We start from the raw sequence: 14,840 nt of genomic DNA, 5'->3' as shown, positions 1-14,840 counted from the left end.
TTCCTGTCACTTCTTCATAACATTTTTATTTAGAGTTCTAGGCAACCGCTTAGAGCAGGGGTGGGGAACTCCCGGCCTCCGGGCCATATACGGCCTGCGAGACCATTTCTACCGGCCCGCAAACGCATAAATTTTTATATTTTATATGTGCACTTATACAGTGGGACCGTTCGCTAAACTCCGCCAGCTGCGAGTAGCAGCGGTAGCGTATTTTTGGCTTTCGTATCCTGAAATTTCTTTCGTACAAGAGGAAATATTTTCCCGTTTTCTGAGATAAACAGACGGTTATGTTATGTCCAAGTCAAGGTCAGGGTCAGTGAACACAGCATGTGATGTACGTAGTGGGCTGGACTGATTGACACGGACGGAAAATGCGACGAGTTGAAAGGAGAGATGAGTTTGGATAAAAATAACGCTCTTCGTCGGAGTTTGGAGGCTCAACAAGCAGCTTTCACACGACCATGTACCGACGGAGAGAATATTACGCGTGCAAGTTTTGTGGTGAGTGAATTAATAGCCACGAAGCTGAACCTCACGCCGAAGGAGAGTTTCGTGAACGCGCCTCGTAGCCGCCGCTGAGGCGCTCGCGCCCGACAAAGTAAAATTGTTTCAAAGCGTGAATTTTTTTCGTGAATAACTATTGAACTAAGACATATATTGTTATGATTCCAGTGGCTAACGGTATGTTTTTATGGTCAAGGAATCTAAATATGTAGTCAAAGTATATGTGGGACTAATATTTATGGTGGAAATCACAATATGCCAGGAATTGTTGCGCTTGGCGCGAGTCTGCGCTCTCCGAGTGATTTCTAGTTGTTATTATTATTGTCTTTATCTTTCTTTTCATTCATTTTCTTGATTATCTGTTGTGTATTGCAGTTTTGTGAGTAGAGGCATCGAACAGAGGCCCTTACGGGTCTCTTGCCTCAACTCTGCACTCTTTTTTTATTGTTTTGTATGATCATGAAAATATATTTTACTTGTTTGTCATTTTATTCTATTTTTTTTTTTGTGATTTTATATGCATGTGTGCTAATAAAATAATTCAAACTCAAATGCAGCAATCATGAGACTTAGCAACACAGTGGTTATAGACTTTTTTTTGTCTTTTTTTTTGCATCCCTAGGTTATGTGTTCATAATAGTATGGCCCTCGGAGGACTTATAAAAATTGAAATGGCCCTCGATATGAAAAAAGGTTCCCCCACCCCTGGCTTAGAGGAACCCGTGGATGCCGGGACAGGATGAATGGAGTCTGGGTATTCTGAAGGTTTGATCCCCTGGAGGTCCACAACTCCATTCTGTGGCACTTCATGGCTTTTTGGAGATCACTTCATCTTCCACTAGCTTACATGTAATGACATCTAACCCAGAGCAGCTTTATTTACGCCTTTATTTCTGTTATTGTCAGGACAGAGCTGAAACCTGCAGAGGGGGATGATCTAAATGATCTACCTTGGAAAGGTGAGATGGGTGATGTTGTATTGTGAACAGGGATGTAGTAAAACTGGAGGTTGATCTTCATGGTGAGGAAAAGCCTTCGCGCTTCCCTTTTCCTGTAAAACCAAAACAAATGCGAGAGGTGTGGGGTGGGCGCTTCACTGCACAGCGGCACAAATGCACTGAAAAAGGTTTGGAGTTTAGAACGCGGAACGACCAAAATGATAGAAGAAGTGGCCGCTTTCATTTCCAGAAATTTCCCTCACTCGCACTCATGTCGTTCATTTCCTTTATTTCTGAATCCGGCCGCTCACCTGAATAAGTAGTATTCCTTGCCAGGCGTCCCAGGATCCTGTCGTCTCCAATGGCAAACGATCCTGGCCGTAAATGCCTCGGCTGTTTGGGGAAGGAGCTCGTGCTTCCACTCTCCTCTGCAGGGCCCCTCCTCTTTCTCCTCTCCGTCCATTCCCTCCCGCCTCCTATGGTGTTCGGGTGGTCCTCCAGGCTGTCCTGCAGCAGCACCATGCTGGTCTTCATAGAGGGCTTTATCCTGAAGCCTCCAGCCCGCGACAACCTCGAAGACTCCGGCTCACTGCGAATACAGACACGTTTCAACCAACGACAGACTTAGAAACGTTGATAAAGAAAAAACAGACGTTCAAAAGAAGACATGAACAGAGGAAGTTAGGAAGAGAAGGACACTACAGGTGATCAGATCAGGTGACCACATCGTGAACTTGCTGGGTCACAGGTTGACGAGCTCAGCAGTCAAACATGGAGCCTTCCAGCACTTTTTATGCACCCTAAAATATTAAATGATGATAAGTGGCTCCACGCGACCATGAAAATGACCATGAAACCGTCTTTTAATGTTATATTGACTGACTTCTATTCCTGTTACTTTGTCTTGGCTGTAGATTTTTCTAGTCTTTGGTGCGTGAAATAAGGAGTGGCACATTTGCCTTTTTGCAGTGCTCCCACGAGTTGCCCGGGCCGGTGCTTTCCAGAGACGGCGAGGGCTCGGCGCCGGGCGGCAGGTCTCTTTCTATGCCACTGTCGTTGGACATGTAGGAGAAATCGAGTAATGTCGGCCGGCAGGAGATCGTTGAGAGATTCCCCCCAATTCCAGGTCGTCCTGCTCCTGACTGAGGGAGAACGGCTCTGACATGGAGCTGGATCGAAACCACTTGGACAGCATTCGCCCTGTCGATCAGGAAAAGACTAATTACTCTAAAGAGTAACACCTTTAAATGGTTGAATTTGACACATTTGCGTCATTATTTTTACATTTGCCACTTAAATGTATTAGGAGCGGTTTTCCCTGTGCAATTACAAGTTGTAATAGTTAGAACTATTTATGCAACTCTACATGAATGCCACTAATTTTGTGATTAGACAGTGTGGAGATACACAAAAACGATCCGTGAGTACTTTCTTTAGGTCAAAACGTGTTTGTTTTCAGTTCAGGTTTGAGTCTGTAGTGCAGTCAGGACCCTCAGTGGGGGTCTTGGGCCAGCTTACATATGTCAAAGTCTCCGTCCACATGTTGAAAACTCATCTCCGGATTAGGAAGGGGGCAGTCACACAGCGGCCCACTGGAAAAGGATTCTGCTGTACACACATGGGGCGGAAAGGGAAGGAAGAACAGAGGAGACCAAAAGTATCACAACGACATTCAAAAGAAGTCAAAACTTCCTCTCTGGGCACACACACACACACACACACATACACGAGCTGCTGTGTATTTATCCCCCAATCTCCCTTCGGATGAGCAAATTCTTGTCACTGGAATAAATATCCGGAGAAGTGATAAAAATAGACAACAACCTGGACCAGTCTGGTCATGGAGGAAGCAGATAAATAGAAGGAAGGTCAAGTGCTTTTCCGCGTGTCACTTTATGATACAGTTTTTACACTGAGTATGCAGGCCAAGCAGTGACTAAAAAAAAAAAAATGTCCAGCATGAAATTGTGCCTGGACGTCTAAAACTAACCTCTGACTCAGCCACGCCAGAACATCCTGACTCGTGGGGAAATAAAGGAAGATTGCAGAAGATAAAGATAGATGACAAAAGGAATGCAGAATCTTTTATTTAATTCTTGGAGACTTGGTGTCCTCCCGTGCCAATTCCATTCAGTTCTGTGACAGGTGCAATTGGGACCCAAAAGCAGCACTCTGGAAAGCTGGGAGCGTTGGTAATGACCTTTACTAGTACACGGGCAGACAGGAACTCAGGCAGACAAGGAAGCAGTCCGTTCTTCAGGCTCGGGGCCCACACAAAGTCGGGCAGGGGTGACAGAGAGGGGCTTACAGGAAATGAGGCCGACGATGCAGCAGAGCAGACCGGGGACGAGCAGCAGCGAAGTCGGGGCCAGGTGAGCAGACAGGAACCAGAAACGCTGAGGCAGAAGTCGTGGTCGGGGACAGAAGGCTGGCGAGTTTACCGGGAGACAGGCGGTGCAGGCAGGTCAGAGGCAAACAGGTTCAGCAACAGGAGGTCAGGCAGGTAGGAAGTGCTGGAGATGGAAATGCTGAAGAACAATCTGGCAAGGAGTGAGCGTGCAGGGGGAGGCTTATAAGCAGGGCTGGTTGGGAATAAGCTGTAGCTATGCTAGCAGGTGAGTGGAGTTGAGCTGATGGGGTGGGAGTAGCTGGCAGGTGGAGTGGAGCAGAGGCAGGGAGAGTGGAAAATTACTGAGGCAGAGGGACCGGAGGGAACTGGGGGAATGGGGCTGTGACAAGTTCCTCATTTGCGCAATCATACTGGGCCCAAAGTTTGCAATTTTTACTGCCTCTTCTCCTCTTACCTGCGTCAATTTCTCCGACAATCTCGCTGTACAGCTGCTGAAGGCGGCCCCTCAGGGCGCCTCCCTCCCCTCTGCTGGCCTCCTCCACGCTCTGCTCTACGGTCGCCATTACTTCCTGAAAGTACGACTCGACGTCTTGGCCCATGTCCTGTCTCGAAATACACGACACATGCGCGGGTGAACACGGTGGAAGAAGAGCACGGACGGCGTCGGTATTAATAGCAAAGCGGTTAGTAGCGTGTGCACACACACTTCCTGCTGGGGTCTTCCTTTAGGACTGATGCCAAGAATCATTTCCATCACGTAGCTCAGGACAAACACTGAATCTCGCCATGAATCTGTCCTGTGGGACGAATACGGACGGTGTTTTGCAGAAAATTCAGAAACAATAAGCACCTTCACTTTGCTCCAAACCCAAAAGCAGGAAGAAGAAGTAGAGCAGAGAATATGGATATTGTAGGACTCTGGTTAGCGTAAAAGTCTTCAGGTGCAAATACAGAAGGCCCATTCGGTGAGGAGGCCTCTCTGTAGAACCTTCCACACTGTCAGAACCCAATTTACAAAGCCTAGATTCCCATCTGAAGGCTAAATCAGGTCAATAAGTTGGGTTCTTCAGATTTGAATAAAGGCCTCTGTCACCCATGCAAGAGCTCATGACGGTTAACGCCGAGGACGACATGCCCTTTCATAATGTCTGACGAAATAGAAATGAGACAAGCAGGAGTTAAGTAAGTCCAAAAGAAAACATCACAGGATGAAAGAACAAGCAGAGCTTTCAGAGATCTCTATGCAACAGCAAGAGACACCCCACAGGGCCGTAAAAGAGAAATGAAAAAGAGCACAATTCCACTCACGCTGAGGGCTCGAGCCAGTTTCCTCCCATGGCAATGTTCCGCTCCCAAAACAGCCTGGAGGACATGTTGGACCACACAGCGCATATGATCCAGAGGTTCGAGGGGTTCCCGCGAGGAGGGCGTCTCAATATCGCTGCACAGGACTTGTCCGACAGGACCCGAGAAGACATCCGGGTCAGCGAGGACAAATACTCTGCGGGGATTTAAGCGACAAACCAGACGCTTTTGTTCACCTCGGGTTTTTCCCTGATGTGATTAACATACCTTCAGGTGAAGGACTCACCGTTCCTGGAATGGGTAGTACTCGTTTTTAAGACTCTGTTCCGCGGTGAGCATCCTCTGGTACGTCACACCTGTTGATCAAAACCCACATTTTAGTTGATAAACTGGCGTGAAGCACCACGGCGGCGCCGGGCCATGTTGCTCCGGGACTTTTGGTATGAGTGGTCCTTCATTGAGGCCATTCTACATTAAAAATGACGCATTGTCAAACCTATGAGATCTGTCAAAGAAATCTTAGAACTGCTCTAAGACTAAAAAATAATTATAGGTTTTGCGTTGCGTTGCTTTGTGTTTTTGTTTTGAGGCCATTGTGATTGAATCCCGGCAACCGCCTCTGCATTTCCTGTTGGGTGAGTCTCTTAATTTCCGGGTGCGTGGACTGGCGTTGGCGGTCGCCTGTCTCGCAGGTGGTCAGGAGTGTGTGCGGTACCTGGAGTGGAGCGCTCCATCTTAATCTGCTGGCTGCAGCTCAGGCCTACGCTGCAGTAGGGCTGCGGGTGGGTGAGCAGTCGCTTGCAGACGTCGTAAACCTGTTTATACAGCTCATCTGGAATGTAGGCGGTCTGGAATATCGAAAAGGAACGTTTGAAACCAGCGAAGAGGCTACCGGCTAACTAAACAACGCAACGGGAAAACAAATGGCTCTGAAACGCATTGGAGGCGGCGTCCCTCAGAAAGGTCTAAAAGGTTTTTTGGCACTCAGGGTAATGAGTAATAATCTACCTGAATAATGGCGTACATCAGCGTGTGCAGCAAAGGAAGGATGCATTTGCGAGCGTTCCGTCTTTCAGCCTGGAGAGAACGCACGTGCAGTTAAACTCGTGTAAACAAAAGCAGGTGGTGCGAAGGCGAGGACGTTTCCACGTGAAGGCACCTTCTCCAGCTCTTTAATCAGCACCCGCACCAAAGATAAGCTGTTTTCAGGATTGTTCTGAACCTTCTTGTGCAGTGTCCACCTCAGCATGCCTGCACACAAAACACACACGCTCACAGTCTTAATCCCCCCCAAAAATGCCACATGACCAACGAGAGATCGGCCATCCCCACTGCTGACCCGGCGTGCTTAACACAAGGCATTCATTGTAGATGGCGGATTATAGCGCCGCTTTCTTAAAGATATATAAACACTTGAAGGAAGCAGTTTACTTTTAGTCTGCATCAGATAAAATAAAAACGCTCTTCTTCAGCATCGAGATAGAGGAAAAGTCACACGAGAGCCGAGAGAGCTGATACAGATCTCCGTGGTTTCATTTTTTTTGCTTTCGCGCCGCCTTAAAGGGATCTCGTCGTACCTTTTTTGATGCAGTCTGCAGCCTGCGGCGTGTCGCATTCTCTGGGCAGGACTCCCTGGATGCTGCGATACAAATCTTGGTCTGAAACCTTCGGGGAGCAGCCGTCTGAGGGCAAAGATCAAAACATTTTCCAGCATCGCGATCGGCGCCATCCACGGCGTGATGTGTTTGTACCTGTCGCCTCCATGCTGAACATCCTGGTCAGGCTTCCACCTGCTGCCGATGCCGTCGTGGTCTCATATTGCACCGACTATAAGTGGCCAGGAGATCAAAAATCATGTCAGTCTTAAAACTGATACGCTAAAAAGAAGATGAGGGGGTGCAATGGCACCCACATACTCCCTCAAAAGGCCCTATAAATAACCCTGTAAAACCACTTACTATTTCCTCTTCCTCTGTCCTACACAGGTTGGTGAATCATCTCTCAACCCTACGCAAGGGTTCATTCAAAGTAACATTATTTCGCGTGTGTGTGCAGATGTGTGTGTTAGGAAAGAACTTTTGGTGTATTTTCTCTTATGAGGGCGAGAGACAGGCCATCAGAGCTGTGGGCAGACAGAAAATTGACCATTGGGGATGAGGGGCTGTTTTTTAGTGTGTCTATTTTAGACACTGTTCCAGTGAAGCCAGCTCTTCGGGGTTAGGTTCTAAATCTGGACTGTCTCCAAACTTTTCCTGGAGAAAACATCAACCACAGATTCCTCAAACTCACTCGACACGCCCCAGTCGGAGAAACGTCAGCAACGTGGTTCCTCTTTAAAGAAGCGGCACTTACAAAAACAGCGACTTCGGGGAGCTGCTTCAGCAGCTGAGCTGCTTGTCTGACCACAAGCTTCCGGCTGCCTCCAAAGTCTTTCGCTCTCGCTCCGGCGTGCTCGCGTTGACATTTCAGGCGACACTCTTTTCAACCGACACACTTCTTGCCGTGGCGCAACGTGCCCAAAACACGCTCTTGTGCATGTCATGTGTGCTGCTCTTGCAGGCACACATGCTAACGCTCGCTGCCTTCACCACACTAACAGAGGAACCATTGATGTGTTTGGGGAGCTGACGCACACACAACATTTCCTGTCAGAATGAGTGGGCAGAAGATGTTCTATATTTAGTGAGAGAACGAAAGAGAAGAATACAGAATACAGCCACGCATCAGCCACAACACAAGGCCATTGCACTGTAAACAAGGCTGTAAAACGAGCTAAATGGCTGCTACTTGTCTGTTTTCTTCACAATAGCAATCAATGGGGCTACAAAAGTGTTGGCATGAGCGGCGGCATTGAGTGCCTGGCAAGCCAATCCCACAATAACACTTCAACAAACACTGACTGAAAATGAGATTCCTGAATTCACTTTTAGCGTACGATGGTGTGATGTTGTTCTACTTCTAAAGGGTGAGAAAAGCAGCTTTCTGCAGCAGGCCGCCGCCGCCGCCGCCACCGCACACCACCAAGCCGAGGTATCAAACAATGCAGGCAAAGAGTAAGCAGGAGCGCTCTTTTCCGTTTAGGCACGCTGCACACATTTCAGAAAACAGGAAGGACCCGAACAAGCGTGGAAGTTCAAAGGGGGCAAGAGCTGTGGCGATAGGCGAGCGTACGTGCGACTGGAAGTCCCCCTTCCGGGAAACCAAGGAAGCTTGTAGCACAGATGACCTCCGTGTCTGTCAATTATAGTGACATGAAATGTGTTAAAGGGTGAACTGTGAACCGTGCGTGGTCAGAAAATCAGCGCTTGTTTCACTCAGGGCAGTGAGGATATCAATCAAAATGATTTCCTGCATCAACGTGCAGGACAATATGAGGAAATAGTCCTCTGTGTGTGTGTGTGTGTGGGTGTGTGTGTGTGGTGTGAGTGTGTGTGTGGTGGAACAAAAAATAAATAGGGGCAAAAATCCCACTGTTGATGTTAGTTGACAGTGGGCACACCTATAAATCATATACTGTATATACGTGTCTGCCGGTCCTTCACAGGGGAACATGAGGGTTTTAAGAGCTAGCGTCGCATCACAAAGGAAAACGCACTAAATGCTCCACAAATTCAGCGTTTTTGACATTTTCAGACAACCTTTTCATCAGGCGGGCCTTTGTCATGGAAGAAAACCACTGGAGCGTCACTTTATGTGCGTTAACTTCTCGATTTGTTCTGAGAATCATCGCCAATTCAATACGATACAACACTCACAAGCATCTATATATTGTCTCGAGGCACTTTACAGGAACTCGGGCCCGTCCTTAAGAATGTACAGTAGCAGGAAAATATTCCCTTTAAACAGACCCAACGTTCCTGCTCAAGGAAAGTAGAAGAAGGGAAGATGGAGAAGAAAGCAAAGACCATCCAGGTCATTCAAATACAGTCGTCATGGTTTGATACAAGCTGACAAAGCTCAATAACATTTCATAATTTCAACACAGCAAACTGTGACCATCGGGATCTGTGTGCACCCGATGGCTGCGTTTATTTCCTCATTTCGTTTTCTGGACTAGCTGCCACGTCAGGTGGTTTTAAAAACCTCCTGCAGCCGCCGAGTTCCGATAAGAAGTCACGCTCCTTCCGAGAAATGACCGATCTGCTCGCGGTCTGCAAGAGTGTTGTCTAAGAGACGAGGCCCTTCGGCAAAGAGTTCCAATAGTACCGTTTACCAGAAACTGGCATGAATGAAAGTGTCAGCTTTGGACTGGGGTTAGTCGAGGGCGCTGTCACCACGGAAGCGCTGACATAAAAATGTCCCGACGCAGCAAAGTACTGAAAAAAAGGAAACGGATCAGCTCAAAGTGAAAGATGACAAGAAGACAGGGAGGGGGGTACAGAAGCACAAGAGTAGTTCAAACCAGAATCTGAGGGGGGTTTCTAGAGTAGTAGCTTTAAATACTCTGGAGCAGGGGTGTCCAAACTTTTTGCAAAGAGGGCCAGATTTGATAACGTGAAGATGCCCGGGCTAGTAGATCCTTCTGATGCTTTTTTAACCAGAAAAGTTACATGCAAATGTACACTATTATAAAACAATTTTCATTGTCACAATTCTCTTTATTTTAAATGGCAGTGTAACCAAATATAAGCCACTCAGGCAGACGTGAACAACTCTAAAAACGCAATTCTGCCTTTAATTCATATCTGGAGAGTCAGATAACATTGAAGACTGAACTGTATGGAATACCTTAAATTTCCATGAGTTTGATAAATGTAATGCAAAGTTGTCTGTTATCATTCAAGTTTAAAACAAGTAAATTTTGCTCTTGTCTTTACAAGATCTACAAGAAAGGAGGAATTACATTTTAGTGATTTATTTATTCTGTTAGTGCCAGCGGCCATAAATAATACATTGTAAGACTGAAGTTGCGGGCCGTATGAAATCTTACCGCGGGCCGTGATTGGCCCCCGGGCCGGCCTTTGGACATGCCTGCTCTGGAGCATAAACAGCATCCCACCAGCTTCCTATATATAACAGGAGAGGAGCCTGATGGGCTGTCGACTGTCACTCAGGTGATCTCAGCAATGCACAAAAAACAATGCTGCTCAGAATTTAAGGGTGGTGCTCGCTACGCCTAGGGCTTATTAGGTGGTGCCGCGCTCCATTGACAGGTGGAACAACTCTACTGTGCAGATGGAATCATAGAAATTGGATCATAATTGACTTTGATTTGAAAAGCCCATCCCTCCTCCGTACAGCGGCTTTTGTTCTCACAAGAGTCGCTCTTTATCCAGTTATTCTGGATACGCTGCAGCTGATGTAAGATTGCGTGCGGGGAATTGAGATGCGGCGCCAAACGAGAGCGTTTCTTCACATCACATCTCAGGGGAGACTCTGCTCGGGTAATGTGGCCCAAATGATGCAACAGCAGCGCGAATATTAACATTAATATTAACACAGTGGACGAATGATGGAGCCGCTTAATGTTCAGGGGTTCTATACACACAGTTTACACCACTTTCAGAAGGTTTCTCCCAACTTTGATTCCTTATCTAAAATTGATGTTCAAACCAGTGGAGTTACATTATTTTAATCCTTAAATCCTTTTAAATCTTTAAATTAAACCCCGCGAGAAGACAAATCCACCACAGAAGCAGCAGGAACAGGCAGAAAGCCGCCATCCCAGAGGAAACATCAAGGCCTTTATGTCCTTTTGCCGTGTTTATGCGACAAGAGCAGCGCTGCTGAGATCCAACTGTGAAATCAGGATCAGACTTCAACACGATATTACATCACGAGCACGCTCACACACACACACACACACCACACAGCGTGAGGGCCGTAAAATCTACTGCCATCTGTGATGCCATCAAAAAGTAAAATTAAGGGTTAACGGAGGGCAGCAGCCAAACTCCAAAGGTTTCCTTTGGTTTTTCTTTGTAAAACAAGAACATTTTTGACCGATTAGGACCATTTTTTATCGTCACATTGAAAAGAAAAGAGGAGGAAGATCCGTCGTTCATTGTGGCGTGCACCAGTCAGACAGATCACCATTACCCGTCCGGGCCTGGACGTTCTGTCGTTTCTGGCGTCGAGATCCTGGCGGAAGTTCTTTAAAGTTCTAAGTAAACTGTGAGGTGGAGCCTCCAGATATGGGGAATTTTGAGGCCAGGTCAACTCTTCAAACTCGAAGAAATATTTTGGCTCTGTGTCACAGCTCACTCATTATTCCCACGAAAGGGTGTGCACGCTCTGTAATTCTGCTGGGGGGTGGTGCACGTCGCACCATTGCCGCCAGCCTTCTTCCCACAGTGCAGTTTGAGCTGCAGCGGCTCCTCTCTCGGACCTTGGCACCTGGGCCAGGTCCGTGACGTTGTTGCCGGGTTACCACTGGTCCTTGCCTGGGCCACTTTAGAGGCCGACCACTGCGGACCAGGATCGCCCCACAAAAGCTGCAGTTTCAGGGATGCTCTGGCCCAAAGCCGGCCCTCGGCTAACTCTTTTAAATCCTTCCACCTGTCACACCTCATTTTTCACAAAATCCCAATGTTATGCCTGAAAGCAGAATTCGTATGTATGAAAGGACAATTAGCATCACTGTTACTGTTTGTCCTTAAGTTAAAACAAATTCCTCTTGATTGCATGTTAAAAGCAGGCATACGCCTAATGAAGACTGGAATCCCCCTTAATTCCAAAGTGGTGGCAGGAAGCTCACAATTAAAACAAGGACGATGGGAAATGCAGCTGTGCCCCGAGATTCCAAACAGAGAAAAGTACCAATGTGGGAGGGGGGCCAATAACTCCTGTCTTCCTGCGTCAGAGGTCGAGGTGCAAGATTTTTAACTCAAATACATCTGCGGTGCCCCCCCCCCCCCCTCTCTCTCTCTCTCACACACACACACACACACACACACACACGTCCTTGAACGTTCCACAGATCTGTCAGGTGCAGCAACAGAACAAGTGCACTACGCAACAGTCCTGCACAAGTGACAGAAAACATATCAATTAGAGAAGAAATCGCGGTTTTTAAAAATGGGAGGGGGGGGGGGGGTGTTAAATAAAATGACTTGAAATCAGTTTCCAGAATCGACTCACGCATCGCGTTAGTTACAACGTTCAAACGTCATCACGAGCGCGCAGGCGGCAAACTCTATCGTCTCAAAAAGGTTTCGGGAGGACAAAACGAAATAGCCTTACCTTCTGGAGGACTTTATCCAGAGTTAAATTGTGCAGAAAAGTCCGTTCGTCGACTGACTCATTTCACAAGAAACTAACAGCCTGACAGCGACCGTAAGCCGGTGACCACGCCCACCGCCGCAGCCGACCAATGGCGTTAGAGTAGACCTTAGATAGATAGATAGATAGATAGATAGATAGATAGATAGATAGATAGATAGATAGTATAGATAGATAGATAGATAGATAGATAGATAGATAGATAGTAGATAGATAGAGCGAAGTTATTCACGTATCTGTATTCCCCCCTTCAAGTCATACAGCCTCATTTCAACTGAAGACAGAAGATCGACGCCGCCGCCTGGTGGCCACTTGTGTTACTACGTTAATCTCAAGGAAGGAAGTTTATTTGATTTTTTTTTTAATTTAAAGTATAATGTCACTTGTTGTATTTAAATGCACTTTGCATATTAAACGAAGTTTCATAGCAGCCACGAAGAATCACGCAACAGTTCTATTATATTCTTTCAAAGAAATGAATAACTTCTCTCGTCGGTAGCTTTTTCCTCATCTTTATCATATTTTTTAAATTTTTGGGTAAACGCCCTGTATACATGTTGGGAATTTGTTTGAACAATGCCCATTCATTACAGTTTCAGCGGGAAAACAAAGTTAATTAATCACAAATGAAGGACATTTTTTAAAAAAACAGCATTTTGGAATGACCTTTGCACTCACATGTGATGCTTATCTATGAGCATCACATCATCAAGTCCTGTCTGAAATCTCTGTAGATGTAAAGAAAGCGGCAGTTTTTGCAAACTTTTTCCTCACTGAATGGCGTAAATCCTCTTCTGTAGCCGTGTGTGTTACGCAACAATTCACTTTCGTGGAACAGCAGGGGGGAGTAATCCACCTGGAAGCGTGAGCAAAGGCTGATCCTCTGTGCAGTCACGGCAGGACCAGCATGTGTCCGTCCTGGGTGACTTCATCAGATTACAACCTACTAAAAAGCGCCAACAAAACCGCCACTATAAATAAATGTGCTTGTCACCTGGTCGCCGACAGGGGGCGCATACTTGCGCGCTCCCGCGGTGCTGCTGCAGCAGTTCATCTCCTCATTCTGCAAACACACGGACAGATCACCGGACAACATGTTCTGCAGACAGGCATGGAAGAGGGCCGCACCTTTGGCTCGGAGAGTTTTCAAACCCGCACCCAGAAACGGTGAGTCTGGTTGTTAGTGAAGACTTTTCACATTAAGGTTCTTTATATTAATTACAGCAACATCAAGAACTTCTTCTGTCTTCTTCTTCTTCTGTCTGAAACCGGGCGATTAAAAAACAATTATGAGGTTGTTTAATTCGTGGTTTGAGTTTAATTCCCGCTTTTAAATCTGTTTAAGCTTAGTGGAAATGTCAGAGGGGGCGTGTCCGATTTGGAAACACACTTCGCATGAGAAATGTTGAAGGGTTGAAAGCTTCGAACCTGCTTTATTTATTGTTTATTTATTCCAGGTCCCAAATGAACACCTGAAAATTTCACCTCACTTTACTTACTGGCTGTGGCGAGCATGTAAACAGGTTAAATGCGGTTTGAAACGTGATCAAATGTCTTTGCAGGACAGTTTGTCTCTTGTTTGAGGAATTCAGCTGGAGGCCAAACGGCTGCAGCGACGTTCCTGGTGCCTGATGATGCGGCTCAAACCAGGCTGAGGGGTCCACGGCAGACGGTCCTGGTGGCTCTGCACGCCTGCATCATCTCCGCTCTTCATTAAACCTTGCAGCGATGCGCGAGCGGCGCCTGTCCCAGCCCGCCGCACACGTGTGTCGTTTACAACACGGCAGCCATTTTGGCTGGTGCTGGCTGACGCACGTCTGTTTTTGCAGGCTCAAACGCCACCGCGGGGATTAACCGATTACCCGTATAAATAACCTGCTCTTGGACTCGGTCCTGCGACTCAGCCTGCGTAACAGGCATATTTCTGTTGTGCGATTGAGGAAAATCACATTCTAAACCCAAAATGTCTCATAAATCTCCCTGTACAGGGGCTCCGGTGCGACTCCTGGCCTCTGGGCTTCCTGGTGGCTCCTTCAACACAACCTACTTTGTTCTTTGCGGAGGGGGCCTCACGGCTGCCCTCGTCTATGTGAGTACCTGATGCACACATTAGCATGGTTAAATCAGCCTGTAAAATCACATGGCGTCCAGACAGCATAATAAACTTGCATCCTGTACCCTGAGGGCACTTTTCCTCCTCAGTGGGTGGAACCGTGCATGTGACAGTAAGCTAGCGAGTTAGCACATGAGACACCGTGTTGTTGTTGTTGGTTTTTTTTAACAATGGGCAGCGAGCTGCAGTCTCAACACCGACTAGACTGTCTGACATCACTGCGCAGAAAACTGGAACAAGCGGGATGGTTCTTGGTGCTTTCTCCACTCGGCCTTTTGTCCTGGCACAATGTCTCCGTTGACCGTTTCGCAACACTGCGGCTGTATGTTTCCTTCTATCTTTGATGTCTCACTTATTTTCCCTCAGGACTACAAGACACATCAACATGCACGGAGCGCTATGAGAGCAG

The 14,840-nt window shown here is 47.0% G+C and overlaps 1 protein-coding gene across 3 annotated transcripts; it reads right to left on the bottom strand.

Annotated features, from left to right (window-relative positions):
- Positions 1–3,734: 3,734 nt before the first annotated feature.
- Positions 3,735–12,409, bottom strand: LOC115253365 (phosphoinositide 3-kinase regulatory subunit 6-like). 3 transcript variants are annotated; one of them, XM_029851431.1, is made up of 10 exons: positions 12,280–12,409; positions 6,849–6,924; positions 6,675–6,779; positions 6,257–6,348; positions 6,106–6,174; positions 5,813–5,945; positions 5,384–5,453; positions 5,101–5,293; positions 4,247–4,394; positions 3,735–3,955 (listed from the first exon to the last, which is right to left on the bottom strand). In XM_029851431.1, the coding sequence occupies exons 2-10, from the start codon at positions 6,868–6,870 to the stop codon at positions 3,924–3,926; spliced, it is 864 nt and encodes a 287-aa protein (XP_029707291.1). In that variant the 5' UTR covers positions 6,871–6,924; positions 12,280–12,409; the 3' UTR covers positions 3,735–3,923. The 3 variants fall into 3 exon arrangements, with proteins under 3 accessions (XP_029707291.1, XP_029707290.1, XP_029707292.1); XM_029851432.1 differs by lacking the exon at positions 3,735–3,955 and adding an exon at positions 4,499–4,589 and having other exon boundaries at positions 4,265–4,394; XM_029851430.1 differs by lacking the exon at positions 3,735–3,955 and having other exon boundaries at positions 4,063–4,394.
- Positions 12,410–14,840: the final 2,431 nt, after the last annotated feature.

Source organism: Takifugu rubripes, chromosome 17, assembly GCF_901000725.2.
Source record: "Takifugu rubripes chromosome 17, fTakRub1.2, whole genome shotgun sequence".
NCBI lineage: Eukaryota > Metazoa > Chordata > Actinopteri > Tetraodontiformes > Tetraodontidae > Takifugu > Takifugu rubripes.
The sequence above is the reverse complement of the archived record's forward strand: the minus strand, read 5'-3'. Positions and strand labels throughout refer to the sequence as shown.

Excerpts from the sequence above, each read along its gene's own strand:
- LOC115253365 (XM_029851430.1), bottom strand. The coding sequence starts at position 6,870 with ATGTTCAGCATGGAGGCGACAG. Across the intron at positions 6,175-6,256 it reads TGATTAAAGAGCTGGAGAAG|GCTGAAAGACGGAACGCTCG; the intron begins GTGCCTTCACGT and ends CGTTCTCTCCAG. Across the intron at positions 5,294-5,383 it reads TACTACCCATTCCAGGAACG|AGTATTTGTCCTCGCTGACC; the intron begins GTGAGTCCTTCA and ends AAATCCCCGCAG.